The sequence below is a fragment of the Sciurus vulgaris genome (assembly GCF_902686455.1).
Source record: "Sciurus vulgaris genome assembly, chromosome: 5".
Lineage (NCBI taxonomy): Eukaryota > Metazoa > Chordata > Mammalia > Rodentia > Sciuridae > Sciurus > Sciurus vulgaris.
Window position 1 is genome coordinate 160,593,644 of NC_136465.1, and position 27,799 is coordinate 160,621,442.

Below are 27,799 nucleotides of genomic sequence, written 5' to 3' on the forward strand. Positions count from 1 at the left end.
TGCATGGTGCCTAGCAGGCCCTCCAGAAGTTTGATTGTACCATTGGCGCACCATAGTTATCCAGTTGTAAAACTGGAGATAGTACCTATAACATGAAAGCCTCTCTTTAGTTTTCTTTTGATTAAGAAAGAAGGCTTACCAAGATAAAAATAGATGAAGCCTAGAGAAGAGAATCTGTTTATCACATGGTTAGGAACAACCCAGAGTGTGATCCCGCTTGTATGCCTTCCTGTGCTATGTCCCTTACCCTTCTGCTCTACTGATGAAGAGTCCATCATGCTGTTTTTCTTTGGGGGAATTGATGACAGTCTCCCCAGAGGTCTTATTCTTCCCCTTTTTGTTCTTTCACATTCATATCCATTGTGCCCAGAATCCCTTTATTTCTCAAAACCATTTTGATCTCACTACTTCTATCTGTCCTCTCTTTATTCCAGTCTTTAAAATGTCACTAATTTCTTGTTAATTGTAGCTTTTGATTCCTTATAGAGTGCTTTTCTCATTGCCATATTAGTCACGTTTTCCTCTTTTCTACACTAAGGATCATTAGTAGTTTATTGGTGATTTTTAAAGATAGATTTTTTTATGGTTCTGTGAAATCTCTGATCTAGATTCCACAAGTCCATCTTTATTGATTCTTCTTGCAGAGTAACCTTGACATCTCTCATGGAAGTTTTTCTTCTCTCCCTGCCAAATGTGAGACATTTTCAGGATTTTCACCTCTTTTTCTGCTACCTATATTGGACAGTTAGTTATTTATAAATATCTGGCAGAGAGGAGACATCCAGTATATCTTTGTTATCAATTGATTTCTTATTAATATGTTAAAATCTTCCACACTCTACTTTTGTGCCCTTCATTCTGATTTATAAAAGAAACATATAGCTTAAAAGTTAATGAACAGTAGTTCTTAACTGCTTTTGGATCATAGTCCTCTTTGAGAATCTGACAAAAGCTTTGAATTCTTTCCTGGAGAAATGATCCATGTGTGGGCATACAATTTAACCTAAATTGTAAGCAAGCTTATATACCTAAACTTATGTAGACTGCTTATGGATTAAGAATCTCTGCAATGTGGCAGCTTTCAACACATATAATCAGCCTTTAGATGTGCAGTTTTTGTTGTTAACATGTAATTTTTAACATTAATATGCTTTGCTTCTACTTACAGTAAATGGAGAATTCATCTTGGTCTCTTTTCTCTAAGTATCAGGAAGTGAGAATGACTTTTTTTTTTTTTTTTTTTTAAATATAAAGTTTATTTACTCTAAACAGCAACACGAATACCATATAAATACAAAGGAAGAGGTGCAGGTGGAGACCGCTGTTGACTTTGGATCCCAGGCGTGTTAGCAACAGCCAGGTTCTGGGAGAAGGGTGTGGGAAGGAGGGACAGGGCCTTCCACACAGCCCGCTGGAGGCCGCGACAGCTCTGAACGGTGAAGCATGCCTGCATCTGAGCAAAGAAACTGGCTCCTAGGGGCTTACCCAGGTATAAAAGTTTATAATTTTATAGCAGTTGAAATACTGACATGAATATTAAAATAAAAGCAAGTTTTACATAACAATAAAATAAATACAAAAGACTGAAGGAAGAGACCCTGTATGAAAAACTGGGGCAATTGAGCGAATCAAGGTCTATGCCAGTGGTGGAAATGGAAGATGGCGCCCACCCAACCCTCCCAGCGACTTGAGATTTGCAAAAGGAGTAAACAAATTCTTGCCAAACCACTCCCTTCCTTTTGCAGTGCCACAGGGTCGATGTCTAGGAGCGTGCAAACTTCTTGGCTTGTGCTCGAACCCTTTTCTCATATTCCACTCTTTTGGCAGTAAATCGTGCGGGCCCTGCTTGAGCAGGGTCTTGGATATTTGGTTCATTCACAAGTTCCTGTATTCCTAATCAGATCTGCTTGATCGTGATGGCTGGCCGCCAGTCCTTGTCCTCCTCCTGGATGGACAGGCACACTGTACCCGAAGAGTACACAGTCGGGTGAAACAGCGGTGGCTCTAATTACGTTTCGGTGGTGAGGATGGATAATCACCTCTGACGCGCATCCGCAGCTTGAACAAGCCTCCTTCCCATGGAGTGCCCTTCTTTCCTGGGATGGCCCATTCCCAGTTCATCAGGTTCATCATGCCGTCTGGGTTCTCAGTTGGGACAGCCACAAAGCCAAAGGGGTGGTTCTTCCTCCCAGCTTTTCTCTCCTGGGCAAGTCTGCTGAGGGCGAGCTCAAAGTCCCTGGGCAGCCGCGGCGGGGCGCATCGCGGTGGCAGAGGCGGCGGCGCTCCCTTTGTCTCAGGACTTCCCTCGAGAATGACTCTTGTTAATGTTAACCTCTCCATTTTACACACGGTGTTTTCCAGACCTCCCTTCTAACTCATGCTCATCTTTCCTTGACAAACACTTGGGCTCTGCCTGTTTTCAGTTCAGCCAGTGGTTAAAGGATAAATAGCATAATAAAATATGATTGATTTTAAGATACACTTTAATTTCCATGGTAGAATCATTTGCTAATATTATTTCCTCAATTATTCACCAGATATTTTTGACTGAATATTGCATGCTAAGTTATCTTACTGAGTCCTGTGATTACAAACAGAAATAACACATGCTTATGAGGGGAAGAACCAGTAAATCTTTGCTGTACTCCCTTTGAAATAACTTGGAGAGAATTCAGGGAAGTAAATGACATCTTATCTTTTCCCTAAATTTTTATTGAACCCCCATATATTTAGGAGTTCATTCCCCAATTTCTACCTATAATTCCTGAAATAATGTCCATTAAATTGTTTTATTTTGTCTTTGGATATTTTTACTGGATTTCATTACTCCTACATACATCTTACGTTTATTCATTTTCCTTCTTTGCCTTTGTGATTTCTCTCTCCCTTTTTAAAATGTTTATTTCTTATCAGAGGAGACTGGAAGAAGTTTTAATTTTTTCTTCCTCCAAAGCTTGTCTGGATTACATATAGTAAGACCTACCTCAAATGAACCTTAACATATTTTAAGGGGAAAATGTTCTATATTTAAAAAATATCAAGTGGCCAATCTAATGCCTTACCACTTCCAAATACTTTAGTGTGTATTTTTAAAAACCAAGGCCACCTTCCTATAAAATCACAGTGAAATAATCAGAATTAGGATATTAACATCCGCGTAATGCTACCATTTAGTAGTCAGGTCATGTTCAAATGTTGCCAGTTGTCCTGGTAATATCCAGTTCAGAATCTTGTGTTACCTTTTGCTGTCCTGTATCTTTTTGAGTCTCAATGGGTCTAGAATGGTATCTGTCTTTGCTAGTCTGTAATGACCTTGGCACTTTTGAATACTATAGAAAAACTGTTTTGTAGAATATCCCTTAATTTGGATTTTCATGGTGTTTTCTCATGATTGGGTTCAGGTTATGCACTCTGGGCAGGAATATTACTTAAGGATGCTGGTTTTTCTCATTGCATCTTAATCATATGGGTAGCATATGATTATTGACAGTGTTCACCCTTGTCACTTGGTTATGATGCTGTCAGTTTTCTCTACTATAAAATTGCTCTTTTTCTTCCTCAAAAAGTATTTTGCGTGCAAGGACTTTTAATGATATAAACATCCCAGACTTTGTCAAAATTTCCACTTATTTATTCACATCTGTATGGACTCACAGTTGTCTATTTTAGTCAATGTGGTATATCCATTCCTAGCATTGATCAAATTTGCCCCCAGTTTAGCCGAAAGAAGTCTCTTCAGGATGGTTTTGTTCTCTTTTCATGTCCCCATGTATTTTGAGTGCTTCTTTGCTTTCTGATAAAAGGTCATAGTGTTCATTTTTTTCCCTCTCATTCCATATTTGTCCCTTCTTCTCTGGCAATGAGAAATTTGGCTCCCATTGGGTGCCCTTATTATCCTGCTCAGGATCTGACACCTTACATAATCTTATCCCCAAATGTGAATGACCTCTCACCTCACTCAAGCTCTGACTCTTTTCTAAGTAACCCCCCTCCAAGAACCTCCTGCTCCCTTCATTTGAGTCCAAATACCCCTTCCTGAGTTGTTTAGGAAGGAGAAGAAGAAAACTTATTGTATCTTTTGTAAAAAGTGACTTCATGATGACATCATTACTTCTTTTATAATTTAAAGAATCAATAGTCTTTTCTATAAATAATCTTATATTAAAGCATATCTAATTGTGTTTACAATTTTAAAAGTGTTGATTTGATGGTATGGTTACATCAATTTTTATTCTAAACCAAGGATTGTTCATGGGTAAATATTTTAGGCTTAGTGGGTCAATAGGCAAAACCAAGGCTATTAAATAGATACTTACATAACAACAATTTTAAAATGTAAAATTGTTTCTTGTGGATCATACAGAATCAAATGACAGATAGTTTTTCTCCCCCTTATTTTAGTTTTTGAAGTGCTGGAATCAAACGCAGGGTCTTGCATATGGTAGGCAAGATGCTTCCACTGAGCAGCATCTGTAGTTCCCACCTCCTTGTTTTAAATCAAAATATCTAGAAATTAATTTTTTAAAAAATATTGTTTTTGTGACTTAAAGTTTAAAAATGCCATTTATACCTTTATTAATTATCCATTCATTCAACAAATGTTTAATCTCTATCTCTTCAAAGCCTAATGCCAGTTGCTGCAAAGGTGCCTCTTGAAAGGCAGATATCAATAACCCATTTCACTGCTGAAATGCTTAGACTATGATCAAGTTATTGCTAAACTTATTCAGCTAACAAGTAGAGAAAAAAATATTTGTTGAATTTTATACTCTTGACTCAATAGTAAAACCCATTCATTAATTAGGGGTTTACTAAGTGACTGCAATATTAAATATTGAAAATGTTTCAAGTATCTAAAATAATGCTTCTAATTTATGTATTTTCTATGAGCTGCTACAGTTTTGTGCATGGGTGTATTATGTCTGGCTTATACTTTGCCATTTAAATGTAGGTGTGATTCATGGTAGCTGTTAGCAAAGTTTGCATTTATTCAGCCAATTGGTGTTTTCATCTAGGTATGGTTTGGAGAAGATCTGCCTCTAAGTCCACGGAGTCCTCTGACCCCCAGACATGGACCAGGGTTGGCTGATGTTTGTCAGTATGATGAGTGGATAGCTGTGAGGCATGAAGCTACTCTGTTGCCTATGCAAGAAGATTTATCTATCTGGTTATCTGGCCTATTAGGTAAGGCTTGCCAAGAGACCCCAAATTGTAATCTCCTATTCAAAAAATATTTATTTAGAACCTTACTTTTTGTCAAGGAGTAATGGATCTCAATGCTAGGAATACTCTAATAAAATGAAATGTTTAAGGTGCTTGTTCTTAACAAGCTTAAATTCTCTCAAGTTAGGGGGAAATACTGTGATTGACCCTGAACCTTGGGTCTGGAATAGTAGGAAATTTGAGATTTAAGTGAAGAGGTCAGTATCTTTGAATAATCAACATTTCATTGTTTATATTAAAATCTTTTTCTAAAAGTACTTAGTTCTATTTTTTTTTTTTTTTTTTACTGATCCTTCCATAGTCGTCTACAAAATCTGAGTCACTAGATTCTGAGTAAAATGTACATTATAGTTAAAATAATTACTATTTCTACTATTTCTGAGACATTGAGGATTAGAGACATGTGAAACCTAGAAGGAGATTTCAGGTTAGAGAATATCTGTCATCATATATTTTACTCTATTAGAGAGTATGATGAATTCTCTGAACTTTCTTCCCAGAAAAATTCACTTTACAGAATTTTATGTGACATTCCAAGGTTTGCATGAAAAGGAATATCCTAAAGATCATCTATGGTCCTCCTAAGATAAATAAACACACATCATTTGGATAATTTTAAAAGTTTTTTTATGTAATAATAATGCTTTTAATAAAGGCATTTTAAAGGCGAAAAGTTGGTATTCTCTGGCTGTTTGTTGTGGTGAATTTTTAAATTACAATAAAATCAGTCTTATAAAGGACCCTTTTCTTATGCAAACTATTAATATTCAATGAATTTATTTTATTTTAAATGAAACAAAACAAATGTCAGTTTTATTTATCTTTTTATGTACTTATCCATCACAGATATTTTTATTTCAGTTGCCTTTCGTTTAACTTGACATTATTTGTTTTATCTATTCTTCTAAGAGGGTATACTTGGAGTTTGATCAGATATTTGTTTGTTTTTTTAGCTGTAATCTGATTTTATTTAATTAAATTTTAACCATCTTATTTGAATTTACTGTTTCTAGAAGAACCTTAACTTTGAAATTTGGTTTTAGATATTGAAGTTAAGGCAGAAAGACTATTGGAAGAACTTGATAATGGAGTGCTCTTATGCCAATTGATTGATGTTCTTCAAAATATGGTGAAGACATGCAATGCTGAAGAACCAGGGGTAAGTAAATGTTTGATAGTGGTGATATTATATCTTGGTTGGTATGATTTAATTTGTTGATGTATATTTCTTATCATCTTTACAAGGTTGCAAACTTCTATCCCACAACTGGCTATGAGATATGAAAAGATGTTATCTGTGAAATGGACATATTAACATTTGCCCTGTGGGATTTATTTGTGATTATTTTTATCAATCAGTTTTGTTTTTCCTTCTGCTATAACCAAAAGATCTCATGAGAACAATTTTAGAGAAAGAAAAGTTCATTTTGGGGCTCATGATTTCAGAGGTCTCAGTCGACAGCTGGCTTCATTCCTCAGAGTCTGAGACAAGGCAGAACATCATGGTGGAAGAGTGTGGCAGAGGAAAGTAGCTGGGAATGTGGTTCATGGAAGCAGAGAGACAGAGAGAGCAGTGCACAACAAGGACAAAATATAAACTCCAAAGGGACACCCCCAATGACTCACCTCCTCCAGCCACACCTTGTCTACCTATAGTTACCACTTAGTTAATCCCTATACGGGGATTAATGCACTGATAGGGTCAAGGCTGTCATAACCCAATTATTTCACCTCTCAACTTTCTTTGATTGTCTCACAAATGAGCTTTTGGGGGATACCTAATATCTAAACCACAACAGAGAGCATTCGTTGAAATTAAATGAGATAATATACAGATAGTATTTAGCATAGTGCTTGATGCATTGTGGATATCCAGTAGCCAAATCTTCTTTTTTTGGGGGGGTGGGGGAGGGTGGGATACTGGAGATTGAACTCAGGGGCACTTGACCACTGAGCCACATCTCCAGCCGTATTTTGTATTTGATTTAGAGACAGGGTCTCACTGAGTTGCTTAGTGCTTTGCTTTTGCTGAGGCTGGCTTTGAACTCTCAATCCTCCTACCTCAGCCTCCTGAGCTGCTGAGATTATAAGCATGTGCCACCATGCCTGGTGCCAACTCTTAAGATAAATGATCATACTTTCCTTATAGGGTACTTCCTTACACGACAAGATGTTTATAAGGATTAAGTGAGAAAAGAGCTTGTGATGGTTCCTTGCATACCAGTAGCTACCATCATTATCATCATTATTTCATTATTATTATCTTTATAGTCTCTATTGTCTTGGTAGCAAATTCTTTAAAGATTGAATGAATAATAGTTTTAAATAAAAATTTCTGTCATCAACCCTTAAGTCATGATTTGAAATAGATGAGATTTCCTTTTTATCCGATGTAGGTGTTTTTAAGAGTTTTGGGTCTGGACACTAATATATTGTAAGTGGAAATATAAAGTGGTATCACTGTTTCAGAGGACAGTGAACAAGACATGCATACATATATAGAAAACATTGTGATTAAAGCTCATCCTTCAGTATATAAATATTTGCTTCTTGGAATTTATTCTAAGAAAATCACAAATTCACAAAAATGATAGTACAAAAAAATTAGGAACAACCTAAATGCTCTTCAATAGAAAAGATGGTAAAATTAATTAAGGTTCTTAAACACATTAGAATATTATACATGTATTAGAAATGTTTATTTAAATCTATTATTTTCAACCCTTAAAGATTCCTACAACCTGTCAGTAAGAGGTCACGTGCACATACACACCAAATTGCAGAGTAGCATCTTTATGTGACGTTGTGTAGGTACAGCTGCATACATAGCAGTGCCTAGAGATGTCCTAGCAAAATTTGGGGAGAAAATTTTAGTGGTACTACCCAACTTTGTATTGTACTGTTTATTTTTAATAATGATTAGATATTTTGTATCCAATTTAAAAAAAGCCCCACAGGCCTTTTTAACTTTGAGAAATAATAGCAACAGGGAGGATATAAAAGGAACTGGTCAGAGTGGCTATCTCTAGGGAGGGAGGAGTGAGAGGCAGAGGTACATACCGTACTTTTACATTAAAAAATCATATTCATGAATTGTTTTCTTAGGTAGAAATTTAAACAAAAGCAAGGTAACTCCCCCCACCTGCACCCCACCTTCAGCAGGATTATCTAAATAAATATTCTTGGACCCGATAGTAAAAAAAATAGGATTTTGTGTAATTTAGAATGTCAATTTTTAAAAGAACCTGAATTAAGAATGGACAGCTACTTCCTTTTTTAAAAAAAAGTCTATTTTAGTTGTCATTGGACATTATTTTTTTATTTGTGGTGCTGAGAATGGAATCCAGTGACTCACACATGCAAGGCAAGTGCTCTACCACTGAGGCACAACCCCAGCCCAACTACTTCCTTTTTTAATAGTCTCCTTGAGACACTCAGGACTGATTTCATGAATCTCCATGAAAGGAAGTAAACAAAAATGAGTATGTTAATTTTGAATATAGCCATGATTTTGTATTTATATTGAATTTAGTGTGGAGAGATAATACTTTGGAATTATCAGACTTTCCATCTTAATTTTAACTAAGGATCTTATGTCATTTTTAAAAAAGAGATTAAAGAAGTTTGATCCTACTGATAATTTTGACCAGTTTATTTTCCAAGGAATCATTTCCTGAATTTACTAAAAGTGAAATAAAGTCATTTTAAAAGATATTTTCCCTATAAAGTTGTGTAGTTTTTAGTTAAATTCAAAGCAATGAACATTTACTTTTTAATATTAAAATGAATGTTTAATTAAAATATCCACAAACAACAATAGCTGTTGGCGAGGATGTGGGGAAAAAGGTACACTCGTACATTGTTGGTAGGGCTGCAAATCAGTGCAGCCACTCTGGAAAACAGTGTGGAGATTCCTTAGAAAACTTGGAATAGAACCACCATTTGACCCAGCTATCCCACTCCTTGGCCTATACCCAAAGGACTTAAAATCAGCATACTACAGAGATACAGCCACATCAGTGTTCATAGCTGCTCAATTCATAATAGCCAGATTGTGGAACCAACCTAGATGCCCTTCAATTGATGAATGGATAAAGAAACTGTGATACACACACACACACACACTGGAATATTACTTAGCCATAAAGAAGAATAAAATTATGGCATTTGCAGGCAAATGGATGAAATTGGAGAATATCATGCTAAGTAAGATAAGCCAATTTCAAAAAACCAAAGGACAAATGATCTCGCTGGTAAGTGGATGATGACAAATAAGCGGGATGAGAGGGGGGTAAGAATGGAGGAAGGAGGGACTGTGTAGAGGGAAAAGAGGGGTGGGAGGGGTGGGGGAAGGGAAAAAATAACAGAATGAATCAAAAACTATTACCCTAGGTAAATGTATGATTACACAAATGGTATGCCTCTACTTCATGTACAGAGAAACAAGATGTATCCCATTTGTTTACAATAAAAATAAATAAATAAATAAAAGATCTTGATGCATTTTAAAAGTTATCCTTATGTCTTTTCCAGAATTTTCCAATGAGAAAAGTGCCTTGTAAGAAAGATGCTGCATCAGGTTCATTCTTTGCCAGAGACAATACTGCCAATTTCCTTCACTGGTGTAGGGACATTGGGGTTGATGACACTTACCTCTTTGAATCTGAAGGTTTAGGTAAGTGGTGTTGCTATCATTATAGTCTTTAATGTTTGTTAGGATATTTTTGTATCCCTCACTTCTAATTTTTCTTACCACATAAGGATTCAAAATATCATCTTTCCAAATAATGACTTATAATGCCATGTCTCAGTTTCTTAGAAAAGTTTGTACTTTTTGTTAAATAATTAAAGCATCATATATTAAATCAAATACTGTAAACTTTTCATTTACAGTTAAGATTTTATAAATCTAGAATACCCTAACAATATTTTACTTGATGAGTTGGTATGGGAAAGTTCTGGACTAATGTTTTACTAATTAATTTTTTCATCAAAATTTACTCTACCAAATCTAAATTACTAGTAATTTTCTGTTTAATCAGATAATTATAGAATAACAAAAAGCCAAATGGTGTGTGCTTATAGTGTTTAGATTTACCTTGTAAACAACTGCTACCAACTTGATTATCCAAATGGATTCATGTTTTTGATGATTCATTTTTGAAAAGTCATGCTCTATTGAAGAACTATTGACATTATTTTCTCATTTCCTTTAAGTCAACAGAAGCATCTGTGTGGTTATTAAAGTGGTAGCTGCTTTTAGGCTATACACACACACACACACACACACACACACACACATACATACATGTATACTTCAAAATATATATGTGCACGTATATGTGTATATGTGTATAGTACATAAATAGAATTTGTAATGCTGTGATGTGAGCAGTAGCATATTAGGAGTGGGCACAGTGGGAATCTTCCCTGATAGGGAAGAGTGTTGTCACTGAGATTGTTTACTATTTCTGGTTTTGTGGTGGTAATAAAAAGCAAACTGACTTTTAATTGATTTTGCTATAGTCCTTAAATTCACTACTGACAGTGCACACCCTTATCGCCCACACTCAGGATGAACTGCTACCTGTTTGGTATGTCTCTGGATACTCCTATCTAGGGTAGAATAAAGTGCAATGGGTTATTCTTTCCCCCTCATATGCACCCTGTTTTTAGGTCAGGAATGCTGATCACTACTAACAATGTAGTTGATTTGATGGCACATCCAGCTTCTAGAAATCAAAGGGAAAAGGAGATTCTTTGCATTCTCTAGTTTCCAGTTTTCTAGCTCTGAAAGAATATAAGATTGTTGTGTATTTTTCATTATCAGTGAAAAACATCTCTGATTATCCTGAAGGTCAGTGTAGGACTACATAATGCACTGTCAATACCAGTAGTTCAGTTCTAGGCGTTGAACTGATGAGCTAGTGTTTTTACTCACCAAAGGCCTCAGCAATGAGCCTCTTAAGTGTTTATATTTTGCTAGTAACTCAAAGCAATTTTTAGAAACAAATGCTCTTTTTAGGTAATTCTAAGTTTGGAAAAACAGCGTTAAAATAATTTAGGATAAATTCATTTGTTGTATGAATTTTAAATTCAAATATAGGCCTTTTTATTGATTTTCATGCTTTGAGTATGTAGTAGGTGCTATTCAGAAATCAAAGAGCCAATGCCATTTCTTTAGAAGGGATAAGTGTACATAAAACTCACCACACCTTATACAGTATTAGATTCAAATTTAGAAGTTTCCCGGAGTTTCTAACTCTTAAGGACCAGAACAGAAAGATGATTTACAATTATTATATTGGTACATTTAGCATGAATTTTATGATCAGGACTTTATTTTTATAAACAGTATCTCCATTTATGATTCTTTAAATGTGTGTGTGTGTGTGTGTGTGTGTGTGTGTGTGTGTGTGTACGTGTGTGTACGCACACACATGTGCTTCACCACCGAGCTGCATCCCCAGCCCTTTCTGTTTTTCACTTTGAGACAGGGTCTCACTAAGTTGCTGAGAATGGCCTTGAATTTACAATCCTCTTGCCTCAGCCCCTTAAGTTTCTAGAATTACAGGCATGACCCACCAATTCTGTCTAAAACTTATTTTTAAAAATTTTGTTAAAAGACAAGTAAAAAGGTTTACTATCCTAACAATTTTTAAGTGTATTAGGTTCTTTTAAAAATAGTGTTTAAAAATGAAGATATGCCTCACATAACATAAAATTCATAATTTAAAAATGTATAGTTAAGTGGTTTTCAGTATTTTCATAATGTACAATCAATCATTGTCACTACCTAATTCCAGAACATTTCTATCACCTCAAAAAGCAAGCTCATGCCTACTAATAATTAGTCTCAATTACTTTCCTCCCTTATGCTTTGGCAACCACTAATCCTGCTTTCTGTGGATTTGTATGTTCTGGACATTTCATAAATAGAATGGTACAGTATATGGCCTTTTATGTCTTGCTCCTTTCACTTAGATGATGTTTCATTCATTTTGTATCTCATAAAATTATTCCAAGGGCTGGAGATATAGCTCAGTTGGTGGAGTGCTTGCCTAGCAAGCACAAGGCCCTAGGTTCAATCCCCAACACTGCAAAAACAAAAAAAAAAAACACTACCTTCTTATGACCGAATAATATTCCACTGTATAGATACACCATGTTTCTTATTTTTATCCATTCAGATGGACATTTGGATTATATCCATTTTTTGGCTATTGTGAATAATGCTGCTATGAACATTTATGTATAAGTTTTTGAGTGAATGTATGTTTTTAATTCTCCCAGGTACATATCCTAAGAGTGGAATTGCTGTGTCATATGGTAATTCTATATTTTTCTTTTTGAGGAAACACTGAATTGTTTTCACAGTGGCTATACCATTTCCCATTCCCACCAACAATGCACAAGTGTTCCAGTCTCTCCACATCCTGCCAGTCTCTCCACATGTTATTGTTTATTTGTTTGTTTGTTTTTCTTATTAATATCCGGGGGGTATGAAATGATATTTTACTGTAGTCTGAATTTGCATTTTCCTAATGACATTCAGCATCTTTTCATTTGCTAGTTGGCCATTTGTATATCTTCTTTGGAGAAATGTCTATTCAAAACCTTTGCTCATATTTTTTCCAGTTGGATCATTTATCTTTTTTGTTGACTTGCAGGTATATTCTAGATAATTGACCCTTATCAGATAGAATTTTGCAAATGTGTTCTCCCATTCTTTGTTTTTTTTTTTTCCAGTTTCTTTTTTTTTTTTTAATTTAAAAATTTTTTTAGTTGTAGCTGGACATAATACCTTTATTTAATTAATTAATTTATTTATATATGGTGCCGAGGATCAAACCCAGTACCTCTCACATGCCAGGCAAGTGCTCTACCACTGAGCCCCAGCCCCAGCCCCTCAGTTTCTTAATAATATCCTTGGATGCATAAAAATTTAAACTTTTCAGGTTTAATCTTCTTTCTGTTTGCTTGTACTTTTGGTGTCATATCTAAAAACCATTGCCTAATAAAAGAATCAGATAGATTCTTACTTTATGTTTCCTTTTAAGAGTTTTATAGTTTTAGCTCTTAACATTTAGGTCTCAGATCCATTTTTAGCTAATTCTTCTATATGGTCTGAGGTAGACATTCAAATTCATTTTTTACATGTGGATATCCATTTGTTCCAAGGCCATTTATTGAAAAGACTTTGAAAAGACTTGTTGAATTATCTTGGTATTCTTGTTGAAAATAATTGAGCATAAAGGTATGGACTTATTTCTGAATGCCCCATTCTATTGTTCTATATGTTTATCCTTATGCCAATAATATATTGACTTGATTTTTGTAGCTTATAAGTTTTGAAATTGAGAAGTGTGAGTCCTCCAACTTTGTTCTTATTTTTCAAGATTGGTTTTAGTGTTTCGTGCCCCTGGCAATTTCATGTTAATTTTATTATCAGTTTGTCTATTTCTGGAAGAAAAGGCTAATGGAATTTTTATAGGGACTACATTGAATCTGTCGGTTCATTTGGGGAATGTTGCCATCTTAACAATATTGTCTTCCAAGTCAAGAACATAGGATGTCTTTATATTTATGTATATAGTTTTGTTCTCTTTGGTTAAATTTAAGTAGTTTATTCTTTTTGGAACTGTTGTAAATGGAATATTTTCATAAGTTCATTTTCAGATTGTTAACTTCTGGTGTATATAAATATTTTTGTGTATTGATTTCGTATCCTGCAACATTGCTAAACTTGTTTATTATCTTTAATAGTTTTCTTTGGTAGACTATTTATGGTTTTCTGTGCATAGGATTATGTCATCTGTAAATAGAGACAGTTTTCCTTCTTCTTTTCCAATCTGGATGCCTTTTAACTTTCCTTGTCCAAACACTGTAGCTAGAACCTGCAGTACAATACACAGAAGTGGTTAAGAGTGAGTATTCTTATCTTTTCCTTGGTCTTGGGAGGAGCACTTTTAATATTTTAAATGTAAGAGTGATGTTGGCTATAGGTTTTTCATGAATGCCTTTTATCAGTTCAGAAAGTTCTATTCCTAGTTTGCTGAATCTTTTTGTGACAGTGTATTAGAGTTTTTCAAATTCTTTTTTTTGTGTTTTTTCTCCCTTTATTAATGATATATTACATTTGTTGATTTTCATATGTTGATCTAACTTTGCATTTCTGGCATAAATCCCAGTTGATCATCCTTTTTATATGTTGCTGGATTTTTACATCTGTACTCATAAGGAGTGGGTTTGTTTGTTTGTTTTGTTTTATTTTGTGTGTGATGTCCTCATATGGTTTCTGGCTTTAGTATCAGGCTCATGTGGGCATCATAAAATAGGTTGGGAAGTGCTCATAGTCAAAGATTGTTTAGAGTAAAATTGAGGTGATATCTCTTCTAACAGTATCTTCTATTGAGAGATCTGAAATACAAATAGTGTATTATTACTAAGCCCTTAGTTTTTGAAACCTAAAATGCTATAGAAATAAAGATCCATGGTAAATGTTCATCCTCTTCTTTTTAGCCAGTTTTTAGAAATAATTTGTAGAAGATAACAATATATGGAGAAAAGGAAAATGTCTTTTCTAAGGCTTCTCCAAACAAGTAAACCCACCGTCTCCATTGTCTTCTCTTTTTCTCTCTTCCATGTTGAAAAAGTCTCTCTCTCTATTAAATTCTCCTCCTTAAAATGTGTTTTTATTTTCCCACAGTTTTACACAAAGATCCAAGACAGGTATATCTTTGTCTTCTTGAAATCGGCCGCATCGTGTCGAGGTCTGTATTTCACAACATTTCAGAATTTCAATGTCATAAGCTCTTTTAAGCTACTTAATTTTAGCTTAGAACATTGTTTTCAAAAGTGAAAGTGATTCTTGATAGATTGAAGTAACCTAATTTTCTATTTTATCTTTATTTTTGTGTCTTTATTTGTTCTATTTGCATGAGCATATGTCAACATTTGTTCCTTCATGTATCTTGCTTCATTTAATATTAAATTGTGAAAGTGGTTACTTAAAATGTTTAGATTAAGAATAGGACAAGAGCACGTAATCCTAAAACACTACAAGGCAAAGCAAGCTTTCTGTATAGAGATCTGAAGGCTGAGGCTTGGTATCCCCCAGACCTTCTTTACTCTCTGGCTGATTTTAAAGTCAATATTTAGGATCCCAGGAAGAATATTGAGAACTACAGTATCCAAATATATGCAATGATGGATTTTTGGTAATCTGTGATACATTAAAAAGGCATTTCAGATGTTCCAGTGAAACAATTGGTAGAAGAGAATCATACCATCTTTGCTCTAAAAATAAAAGGCAATTTATCTTGATATGCAGGGAAGTTCTTGGGCCACTTTTTCTTGAATGATCGGATTTTCTGGCTTATTTTCAGATATGGGGTTGAGCCACCAGTCTTAGTAAAACTTGAGAAAGAAATTGAGTTAGAAGAGACCTTGCTTAATACCTCTGGACCTGAAGATTCTATCAGCATTCCAAAATCATGCTGTCAACATGAAGAGCTACATGAAGCTGTAAGTAATTGCTGTATTTTCTTTTGACTATCATACCTGAAGTCTCATGGTTTTATGCTCTTCATACTGCCACCTGCTATGTTGTGTTTAAAAGAAAATATCTCTTATTCAGAATACATACCAATTATTAATCCCTACTCTCTAATGAGTTCAGGATACTTTACCTTAGAGGTGATTTTTCATTTCTTGCTTATGATGAGGAATGGATGTGTAATTGAGGAACTGCGGGGCAAATAGCCTGAAACCTATCAGGAAGGGTACTATAGGCCACAAAAATTCACTGACTCTTTTTTTTTTTTAATATGGTGGTAGTGTAATCTCACAAATGATAAGGATTACTCTCATGGTCATATAGAGGTTAGGTTGGTTTTATGGTAATAATTCAAGCAACAAGATGTTGGGAACTTGAATTTGACCAACATTAATGGGGATGGAGCCAAAGGAACAATTATAAACCATATTTAGGAGGTAGAATTGACAGGAATTAGTGACTGATTAGAGGGGAAGGAGAAAATCTAAGGTGATTTCCAAGGTGAAGTAGATGGTAAGCTGATACTTGGACAACACAAGAGGAAGAAAAATTGTAATGGAAAATTGAGATTTTTTTAAAAATATTCCCCCCTGATACAATCTATACATATTTGTTAGATGATGGGTTACAACTGGAAGATTTTCTTAGCTTTACTTGTTCATTCTGTAGAAGTTAATAGAATTGCATTCTTTAGGCTGTGGGTCTTCTGCAATGATTACTGTGTAAGTGATAGAGGTAAACCAAATATCAGATGTTTCCACTGATTTCTTTAGAATAATTCAAAAGTTTATAGCATTTTTTAAAATTATTTTTAATTTTTACAGACTGCATTTTGATTCATTGTACACAAGTGGGGTACAACTTTTCGTTTCTATGGTTGTACACATTGTAGATTCATACTATTCGTGTAATCATACATGTACCTAGAGTAATGATGTCTGTCTCATTCCACCATTTTTCATACCTTCCATTTCCCTATATGTAATCTAAAGTTATATAAATGCTTAATGTTCAAAATTCTTTTAAAATAATGAATAAATCATTACTAATAAACTTTTAGGAAAGTATCACTTTGATTTTTTTAATATAATAAAAGTCAGTATTAAAACATTCAGATAGCATTGCAAGACATTTTAATATTATGTCAGCCATCCCTTTATCAGGTCAAACTATATTTACCGATACATTTGGTGACTGTAAATAATTGATATGGGAAGCAGAAGTAATATAGCAGGTGAAAAATAAAATTTATTTTAAATTTTATATAACCTTAAAAACAATAATTAAATATAAAGGAACTATCAGGAAAGTATTCTTATTAAATGGGATATACAATATGTTAATTTCCCTATTATATAATGACCATGAAATTTTTAGTAGGCAAATGGGCAAGGACTGGGGTCATACAAGCAGAAAGTACAATGTCAAAACTTGCCGATAATCAAGGAAATCAAATTAAAATAGCTGTGAAAAACCATTTGCCTCATAGCAAAATTTTTAAAAACTATGAAACTTGGGCCAGGGATACAACTCAGTTGTAGAGTGCTTGCTGGCATATGTGAGACACTGAGTTTGATCCCAGTGCTGCAGGAGGAAAAAAACCCCCAAAACCCCAACCCCAAAATAGTACCAATAAATTCTGGTGAAACTATACTTAAGGACTGCTATTAGCAAGGGAAAATGTTGCATACTTTAAAAAAACAAACTGACAGATATCATGAGTTACACAAATATTCCTTTTCCATTTTTATTATAATTGAAAACAGGACAAACAAATGAAAATGCTTATTGCATTATTTATATATAGCAATATAAAAACCTTCCAATGGGGCAATGACTTGGTAAATTAGGATTCATTATCTTAGAAGAATAATAGTTTTATGTGGTCATTATGACAGCTATGTGGCAACAAAAAATGTATATTTTGTGAAAAATATGTATATATGAACAAACCTTAGAGAAACAGGGAGAATGAAAATAATAGTAATGTAGTATCATTAGAGATGATTTTAATTTCTTTGGCTATTTCCTTTAGTGTTCTGATGTTAATTATGCAATAAATAAGACCAGAAGAAAATACTTCTTATCCACAGTTCTTATTTCTTTTAGGGTCAGAGCCTTTTTGCGCTTATGAGTAAGGGCTGATGGCTAGCACTAGCAATATTGTATTGCTCAGTGGTTTTTTTGGATATTTTAAACAAGGGAAATAAGTGACTTCTGAGATCAACATTCTTGTTATGAAAACTACAAATGAACACATTTCCTTACATATGTGCTATATGAATATTTTCATTGTCCACTTATAAATATGTGACTTTGGATAGATAATTAATGCAATCAGATAAATTCCTTTTAGTGTTCAGCTAAATTGAGCCTACCTGAAGAGAATTGTTTTTAACATCATACCAAAGTTCAATTAAATATATTTGTTTAGATATCTTCTATATGACAAGTAATTGAGAAAAATATTCATGAACTTGTTTTTTCAAAATGTAATTTTAGGGAAAAGTCAGATATTTTTGAGAGTGGCAGATATGTGACATTTTTTTCAGTCAAAGATATTTTTTAGAAAAATCTTCATTTAATCAATTTATTTTAATTTCCACATTTTATTTTAATCTCCCCCGCTCCCCTGTACTAGGAATTGAACCCAGGGGCACTGTGCTACTGAGCTGCACCCTAGCCCTTTCATATTTTTTGTGTGGACTCAGGGTCTCACTAAGTTGCCCTGGCTGGTCTCAAACTTGCTATCTTTCATGCTTAGCCTCTGAGTAGCTGGAATTATAGGCATGCACCCAGCTTAAATATAGAATTGTTGAATTTATTTTTATATTTTCTATGGTTCTACCATTTTTGATTTTTATTTACTGAGATAAAAAAATTCTTGAGGTATAGAAGTAGAGTTTTCCCTTGACTCCTTTCTCCTTCGCAGACTATTGAAAGAGTAAACACTTTTAGAAAACTGCTTCTTAAATTGAAACTTTTAAGGATCTTACCTAGTCATAGGTGAATAGATATGAATATGTCCTTGTGCATTTTAATAATAACTTTGAATAAATCTTAGTTTAGCACAATATTAAGGGAGAAGTTAAATTCTTCCTTAGCCTTTATCTGGCCAGTTTTTTATTTGACACAAAAGCTTAATTCCACAAGTCAAGCTTAATAATAGTCTCATGTATTTCCTCCAACTCAGCAAATGTGTTTTGACTTGACCTCACTGTACCACATTTGCAGACCTTCTTCAGGTGTCGTGAGCACACTGAAAGCCTGACTGACTACTTGGGCAGAGAGAGAGGGAGGCCTAGACTCCATCACTGCTGGTTTTGTGTTAGATTGGCAATGTCTAATCTCAGTATTTGTTAACAAGTAAAGGAGAAGAGATATTATATAGTTAAATGTTTATCTTTGTGTTTATCTTCCTATCAAATAACATTGCATTTTAACTTTAAACAAAATACTTTGGTAACTAGCACCATATTTTGTTACATATTTTTAATCTTAGGTTAAACATATTGCTGAAGACCCTCCTTGTAGTTGTTCTCATCGATTTTCTATTGAGTACTTATCTGAAGGACGATATCGACTAGGGGATAAAATACTCTTCATAAGGGTAAGTCTACTACTTACAGTCTATAAACACAGAGATTGTGTTTTAGAATTGATTTTATTGCTTTACCAACCTCCTTTGTCTGCCCTTTACTTTTAAAAAAGTTGAAATAAAGGGTGCTGTTAATGGAAGAATTTTATCACCACAAAATGAAACATGTCTAATAAGATTAATTATTCATAGTAAGAAAAGAAAGCAGAAACACTATAGTTTGTAATGATACTTGTGTTGGGCCTTAACCATAGAATCTTTTTCTTATTGACCCAGCATCAGTATGCATATCAGTATGTTGATATACATGTTCATTGCCTTTCTTTGTCCCATCTGCAATTGATTACTTGTCCCCTTTGCTGTTTAACAGATTGAAATTTCACCTGGTTAGCATTCTTTCTATTTCTGATATGAGAGCTGTCTTTCCTTGATTTATGAACACAAAAAATTTAGAAGTATAATCATCCCTATTTTCTTCTCTTTCATGTATTTTCACTACATTTCCATTCACTGTCCTGCTCACACAGAAATGCCCTCATGTACTTTCTTTCTTTTTTTTTAAACTGCAATTTTATTTATTTTTGTGGTGCTGGGGATTGAACCTGGGGCCTTGTGCATGCTAGGCAAGTGCTGTACTACTGAACCACATGCCCCACCCTCGTTCTATCTTTTAATTAACTTCCTTTTAAAAGGCAATATGATATAGTGACTGGTGCAGAGGATGGGACTTAGAGTTAAAACTTGCGGTTAGTCTTATGCACTTTAGCAGATTTACCAGCGAGTGCACAGGGACCTGAAATTCAGCCTGGGCTATACTGTCAGAACCAAAGTTTGTCTTATCCCCTCTAGAGTGCCAATTTGGGTTAGGGGCTGGCAACCCTAGTGCATTTGAGGGTAGTTCTTTAATCTCTCAAAGCCATAATTTTCTTATCTGCAAAGAAGAAATAATAATAAATTAAGTCCAAGTATTTCAAAGATTAAACTGATATATGAAAATAGTTTTTTAAATTATAAAGTACAAGATTTAGTTATTTTTATCATTTTTCCCTAATTATTTTTTTCTTTAGTATGGTATTTTTTCCTTTAAGTCACCATTTCTCCTTCTCTCCCTCTTCTTCCCTCACTCTTTCAACTCTTTTTTGTATTGCTCTTGTAATTTTGTATATTAATAATTTGGATTTTTAGCATGTAAATAATATATAAATATTTTCATTACAAATTGTAGGACTTTAGTTGTTTGCATAATTTAAGACATTAAATTTTTTACACTAACAATACAAGAAAGAGACTGTCAATTTGTAGTAAAGCTGTTGGCAAATACTGTGTTTCATAGATCATAGATATAACAAATTGTGACTGCTAATAAATTGTAACTATAAACTTCACAGTTTTACTGCTTTATTTCCACTTTCTTTGGGGGGCAGATGCTTCATGGAAAACATGTCATGGTTCGTGTTGGAGGAGGCTGGGATACTCTTCAAGGATTTTTGCTTAAATATGATCCGTGTCGAACATTACAGTTTGCTACACTAGAACAAAAAATTCTAGCATTCCAAAAAGGAGTTTCTAATGAAAGTGTACCCGATTCATCCAGCAGAACACCTCAGCTTCCTGAAATGAATCCTTTGTCAGCAGTTAACATGTTTCAGAAACAAAACTTAAAGCCTAGCATACCAGTTGGTATTCCAAGGAGCAAGGAAAAGCAGGTACACCCAACAGGTGTGTTGCTGTCTGCTTCTTCATTAAAAGGTAATACAGGCTCCATGTCAGTCCGTTCGAAATTTCCAGATTCTCCAGCAGCATCTTCTCATCTCAAGCTCAAGTCTTCAAAGGGTGTAACAAAGAAACCACTTGCTCTTTCAAATGATGTTTCATCTTCCCTCACTTCTTTAAGTCCTGTAGGTAAAAACACTTCTTCACCACCTTTATCAAGAACTGGAACTTGTGCATCTCAGTCACTGAGAAAATGTGTCACATCCCCCAATACTCTTAAGGTCAAGGCTCTTCCAGGCCAGAAATCTAGAGATATGCTTGAGCCTAAGCGTTTGCCAAATAAGTGTTCTGGAAAAACTGAATCAAGGAACTTGAAACAAAATCACATTTCTTCCAGGGGTGATGCATTATTTCACTCAACTGCACCTGTAAGTTCATCAAAGTGTCCAAAGTTACCAAAAGCAAATATACAGGTAAGGCCTAAACCTTCTCCTCCTTTCCAGTCTCCTAGAAAAATGGCAAAACCCATTTCCAAAACCACAGCTACAGGTCTAGGAACACAGTCTCAAGCGTCTGAAGGAAGCCCACAAGTGGGGGCAATCCCAGCACAGAAACTTAAATCTGCCTTGAATTTGAATCAACCAGTTTCTGTATCCTCAGTTTGTCCTGCAAAGGCTGCACAGGAATTGAAAGATAAGAATATAGTTCCAGGTGCCAAAAAGCAGCCTCAGAATAAAACTACATGCCAGAAGACAGGATCCAGCTCCTCAAAGTCTCCTGGTCGTACCCCACTGTCCATTGTGAGTGTTCCCCAGTGTGCTGCCAAATCACAAATTACACCAAAGTCAGCACACCCTGCCCCTAAGGGCCAGTATTCAGCTAAAGGGCCTCCAAAGAGTGGCAAAACCCAAGCTTCAACCAGGAAACCACTCTCATCTGACAAGGGAACAGATAGTGGAGGGAAAAAACCTATTGCGAAGAAAAAGGAGGATGATGACCATTATTTTGTTATGACTGGAAGTAAAAAACCTAGAAAATAAATACATGTGGGTCACTTTAAGAAATCAGGGGAAAGGAGCAGAATGAATGAGTTAGATTCAAGTCTTCAGGTTTTTCCTGTTTGTGTTTGTCCAAATAGGTGCAGACATTAAATATAAGAAGATAGGGGATGGAGGTGGAGGCTAGGATGAGGAGAGGGCTCATCAGAAGTCACATGTCTGAATTCAGCAGAAGCTATCCTTCTGAGGCACACGGTCATAGGGTTCTTACTATTAATAGACATACATGTAATTTTCAAACCACAGCATCTTGTTAATGTCTGCCCTTTAAGGGAAACGTAAAAGTCAAATAACACTACTAGAATTATAACTATAGTTGTTACATTTTTGAATGGGTTTTAAATATGGAGGTTTTATACCTGTTAATGGCAATACTTGTGCTTACACTAAGAGTTTTTACAGCTTAGTAAAAAAGTAATGATTTAGCACTTGTCCTACAAAAGGCACCTAATTTAATTTCCTCATCAGGATTGCCTGATCCAATAATTCTAAGTACCAATGGCTGCTGCTGATAAGTGTGGTGTTACTCTGGGTTAGGTAGAATTCTTATTATTTAAATATTTTCAAGTTTTCTAAATCAGAAGTAACTGATTTTTTTTTAACCTGGCTTATATTAGTGATGATGTTTTATTACCAATATTTTTGGTTTAAAACAAAGTAGCTTATTGAAATATAAGCAAATGTAGTAAAAACAAGATTTTACATACATCATCTGTAAAAATTTAGATACTTTATAATTTTAGATGGATGTTGTGCAATGTTACAGCAGAAATGGATTTATTAGCTTTTATCATTGAAGATATTTTAAATGTAATGTCCTATGAAAGCAGATATGAATTTTTACATTAAAATAATGTTTAACATCAGAATTATGTTTTAACCATCTAAAGATGATATGAAAAGAATTTTAGAGTGATGCTGTGTACAAATTCTGTCAAATGTTATTTCTTTTGATAGCATAACCAGTTTTAATTAGATTCTTCCAATTCTGTTAATTTTCTTTAATAAAACTACGGCGTACAGCACATATGCTGCACTTTGTGCTCTAGGCAGATACTTTCAAGAAACTACCCGGATTCTGTATGAGTGCATAGACTCAGGCACCCAAGGTGATAGTGTAAATAATTTATTTAAGGAGTGTGACTATTTAAAAATTATTGACATGCTTTGAGAAATTGTAAGGGCATTTTTAATAACTTTGTAGTATTATCACAGCATTTATGTTCAGTATTGAGATTCATATTTCTCTATTGCTTTAAATTCAAATATATTTTTATAAGAACAAAATAATAGTCTACACAAATGTACAATCACAGAATAAGCATTTAAATTGGTTACTAATATTCTATAGGTTATAATGTAATAAAATTTTCTATAAAAATAAGTAAACTTTTGCCTGGGGAACACAGTTAATACAGGAGACAGGTTAGTTTTTGGAATAATTAATGATTTTCTTAGAAGAGACAGCCAACAAATATTTAGTTTAGTTCTTCTATTCTGGACATTGAAAGAGATAATATTTACATCCTTGGGGAGTGAAGTCAATGTTCAAGAGGTGCTAGAAAGTTTATGTTTTTAGTAATCTGAAATATTTAATGCATTTTTCAAAGAGTAAGAATTTTACCTGCACAGAATTTTTTCCCACATAAGCCAAACAATGCTTATTTTAGAACTGGGTGGGGGGTGGGAGTAAGTGGTATTATGACCAGTGCAGTCTGTGAACCAAGTAGGTTTTACAATCATGTAAACATTAACTTTTATATTGAGAAGAATCAAAAATAACAGTATCCTAGGAGCACCTGACACAAATTCCAGAATTAACCAAAGAATTGTTTATTTTAAAAATCGGAAATCAATTTATAAATATATTCTTCAGCAATGGGGAATTTCTCTAGTTATATTTATGTTGGATGATTTTATACTTATATATAGCCTTCCTTTCCAAAATAAATGAGAAAATAATACCTGAAAGACAGCTAATTTCTTCAAATGTATTTTGAAGTTCTAGAGAACTGTGTTTCTAATCACTTTCACAATTTTAAAAACGGTTTTCATATTGTTGAAGTTGGAATGAAGTTTCCATTTCTTCTTAATATTAGTGCAAGACTTTATAAGTTCTTTTTGTATTTAATATTTAATAAATGAGTATTAAACTTAAGTTACTTAAAAACCTGGAAGAAGAAACAATGTGTGCTTTCTTTGAAAAAATGAAATGTTTTTGTTTTTTTCTTGCTGTAATTTGTTAATAAGACTAATACATAAAACTTAAGAGGAAAATGAAATGCTGGTTATTTTTATATTTTTGGGCTTCAAGTAAGTGTTTAAAGCTAATATCTTCAAAATGCCTTAAACAATTAGATGAATTTGAACTTTCCTCTCCATACTGAGTCTACAGTTTTTAATGAATAAGGAATTATTTGAGGAAAAACTACTGTTCCTTTTCCTGCCTTTCAACTTGGTCTGACTTAGTATCTGTTACTTCTTTAAAACGCTCAGTAACAGATTTTTATGATATATTCTTATATCTAGGTTCACTTACTGACTCCATGGGACTCCAGATTTACATATATTCTTTTCTTGTGCCTGTAATTTTGTATTTGATTTTAATTTATGTTTTTCTCAAGTATTAAAATTTAAACATAATACAAGATCTCAATTTGCTTTTTTCTGATATATGCCGAATACATTCTAATCACTTGATTCATGTGGGAAGTTGTATTACATGAAGCATTCATAATTTGAGAATAGTTTAGTTCTTTTGCTATCTAAAATGCCCTTTTTATACCTGTAGAATGTGTTTTATTGTTCCTAGGAGTTTATAAGGTGTCACCATTAAGCAACAGTATTTGTTCCCCAAATTCCTGTATCTGCTAGAAGTTTGCTGCAAAAAGACCAGACTCATATTTAATAATCTTTGAGATAATAGAAGTAATTTGTTGTATTAAAGTTAAATTCTTTAGGTCACACTTGCATTGAATTCACAGAAGTCTTCTGATAATAGAAATTTCAAAATTCCCAAGCCTGTTCTAATTTCACACTTTTGTACAGTGAAACTATTCTGGAAATAGTCATCGTTTTCCTATATTCAAAACCAGAACAATTATAAAAAGCAGTTAATTTAATATGTATTTCCTGTCATTTTTCCAAGAAGAAAACACACAACTCACACAGAATTTTCATGTTTTCCTAACCTTTTGTGAATATAAACATTTTAAATTTAAATTCATTTTATAAAATTTTGGGAGAATATTAGAAAATATTAAAGCATTTTCCAGTAAATTTGAAAATACAAAAACTCATGTTATTAAATTGTTACACAGTAACACAATAAATGTACTGTTTTGTTCTTGTAGAAAAACAAAAGATAATCCTGATGGAGTAATACATCTTAAAGATTATAAGCAATTTAATCATAAACATATTATTAATCTTGGTGTAGCCATAAAATACCATACAGTCATTGAAAATGATATAGATGTTGATTTATTTTAAAGTAGTCCATGTGGAGATGAAAGTAAATTGTTTTGAACGACTGCATTGATAAACTGTTAATACATAATACTTCTAATTTTCTGCCTTTGGCCAGGGATAGCACACTGCCTGTTAGAGGATATGGTCTCCACAGTGTTATCTGTTATAATTAGCCTCTTGTGGCTAGTCTCTTAGGTTTTTATAAAATACATTTTATTGAAAATTACCAGTTTTCTTAAATTACTTTAAATTGTTTCACAAATTATTATATAGAAATGAGCAAATAAAATGAATGAATCCAGTAGTCAGCGGTGGCAGTGTTGAAATGCTTCTGCCTCAACTCAAATTGTTTAGTAATACCTGATTAGTGTGGAGGATGCTATGTTATTTTCGACAAGAATACCAAGATAATTTTCAATTTAGTGACATAGATATTATCTTTGTTTGAATATAAGCATCATGAAGGATTTACAACTATGTGTTCCCAGGGTCTAAACTAATGCCTGTCACATAATAGGTATTCAGTAATTATTTATTAATGGAGAAACTAAGCCTCAGGAGATTGACAGTAAACACAAAAAATACCTACTGGAATTGATTAATTAAATCTTGGTAACTTTGCTTATACTTTCCCATAAATTGTTTAGTTGTTCTTCATGTTAATGTGAGTCAGAAAATTGAATTTATTTGACATTTCCAAAAAAACCCCTGTAATATCATTTCCCATTTTTTATTATTTCTTAGAAAAATCTTGATGTTTTTAAATTACCCTTTATTAAATATTGTAAATGTGAAGATTTAGAGATTAATTAAAAACATAAGAACTTATATTTTTAGTTTACTTGGGTAGTCATAAAGCACCTCACAATGTTTAATGGATTATTCTTGGAACAATGAATAATTGCACTCAATCCTTAGGACAGTACAATAAAATAAATTTCATGACAATGCAGTAGAATAGATGTTGGTAAAAGATAATGCAGGTGACCTTAGAACTTTCTCTTTAAAAAAAAAATGTTTAAAAATGATTGTCCTCTGAGCCAGCAAGTTTCATAGGCTTTTTCCAAAGGGAATAAATTAAAATTTTCCCATAGCCTTGAGAATATGATACAAAGTTATGTTATGTAGATCCCTTTAATAATTCATTGCACCATGCTGTGTTCAGGAATCCAATAAATAATTGTTGAAGAATAGACCAAACTGTGGTATATATTGAAAGAGGAGTAGAACATGACATTTTCAATTTTTTTGTAATTCCAAGCATTGAAATAAATTGGAGGCAAGTGTCTTCAAACTGCTATTTGCAGTAGTTTTCTGTTTACCTCAAGCATCAGCAAAAGCATTTTTTGAAGTTTATGAAGCTTTGGGACTCCTTACAGGTTAAAAAATAAAAATCAACCCTGCTGAGAATTACAGTCTTTGAAATCTGAGACTCAAAGGGCAAGTTTAGAGAGATAATAGTTTGGAGGCTGAAGAGGATATTCCAGCAGGAGATGGGAGCTAGGTGCTGTTCCTTTGACTTTACCCACTCCTCCTTCGGATCTTATCACCTAGCTCACAGTTATCCTTTGTATCTCATCTTAAATATCACTTAAAAGTTTCCGGATCCTCCAAACCTGGAGTGTACTTTCTTCCTGCCTCCAGTGTACTTTCTTCCTGCCTTACATTTTTTCTATCATTGCCTTGATTCTAGGATAACATATTCTAACACTAGAATAACATATTAGCTTATCCACATCTCCCACCAAACCTTGAGTGGAAACTGTTTCACTGACTTCATCTTCATCTCCTATATTTAGACGGTGCCTAAGTGTTTATGGAAGTCAGGAGGGAAGGAAATATCTTTTCACCAAAAGAAATAAGCCCTTAGTACATGTAAAGTGAACCTCTAGCTTAGTTGTGTTTACTCACCTACAGTGCATGGATTTTTTTCTGAGAAGATGTCATGATAAAATTTGAAAAAGCTTATTTTCAGAGAGGAGAAGAAAAGAGGGCATTAATAAGAGAAGCCTTGAAGTTATGGATTTGTTCACTCATGTACATTAATACTAGAGGTTGTAACGCAGAGGAAAAAGTTATACTCCATGTATGTAAAATATCAAAATACATTCTACTGTCATGTGTATCTAAAATGAACAAATAAAAAAAATTTGGAAACATCCTGATGTACCATCCATG

The 27,799-nt window shown here is 33.8% G+C and overlaps 1 protein-coding gene and 1 pseudogene across 5 annotated transcripts in view; one reads left to right on the top strand and one right to left on the bottom strand.

Moving 5' to 3' along the window:
- GAS2L3 (growth arrest specific 2 like 3) overlaps positions 1-27,770 on the top strand; it is a 46,991-nt gene extending 19,221 nt beyond the window's left edge. For all 4 annotated transcript variants that reach the window (XM_079140143.1, XM_079140146.1, XM_079140144.1 and 1 more), the window contains 7 exons: positions 5,016-5,184; positions 6,267-6,382; positions 9,757-9,898; positions 14,933-14,996; positions 15,612-15,750; positions 19,284-19,391; positions 20,804-27,770. In XM_079140143.1, coding sequence (XP_078996269.1) covers positions 5,016-5,184; positions 6,267-6,382; positions 9,757-9,898; positions 14,933-14,996; positions 15,612-15,750; positions 19,284-19,391; positions 20,804-22,132 — 2,067 coding nt within the window. In that variant the 3' untranslated portion in view covers positions 22,133-27,770. The remainder of the gene's footprint in view (positions 1-5,015; positions 5,185-6,266; positions 6,383-9,756; positions 9,899-14,932; positions 14,997-15,611; positions 15,751-19,283; positions 19,392-20,803) is intronic.
- On the bottom strand, positions 1,407-4,966 carry LOC306661285 (SUMO-conjugating enzyme UBC9-like; annotated as a pseudogene). The gene has a single exon. The product of its transcript is annotated as an SUMO-conjugating enzyme UBC9-like (transcript).
- Positions 27,771-27,799: the final 29 nt, after the last annotated feature.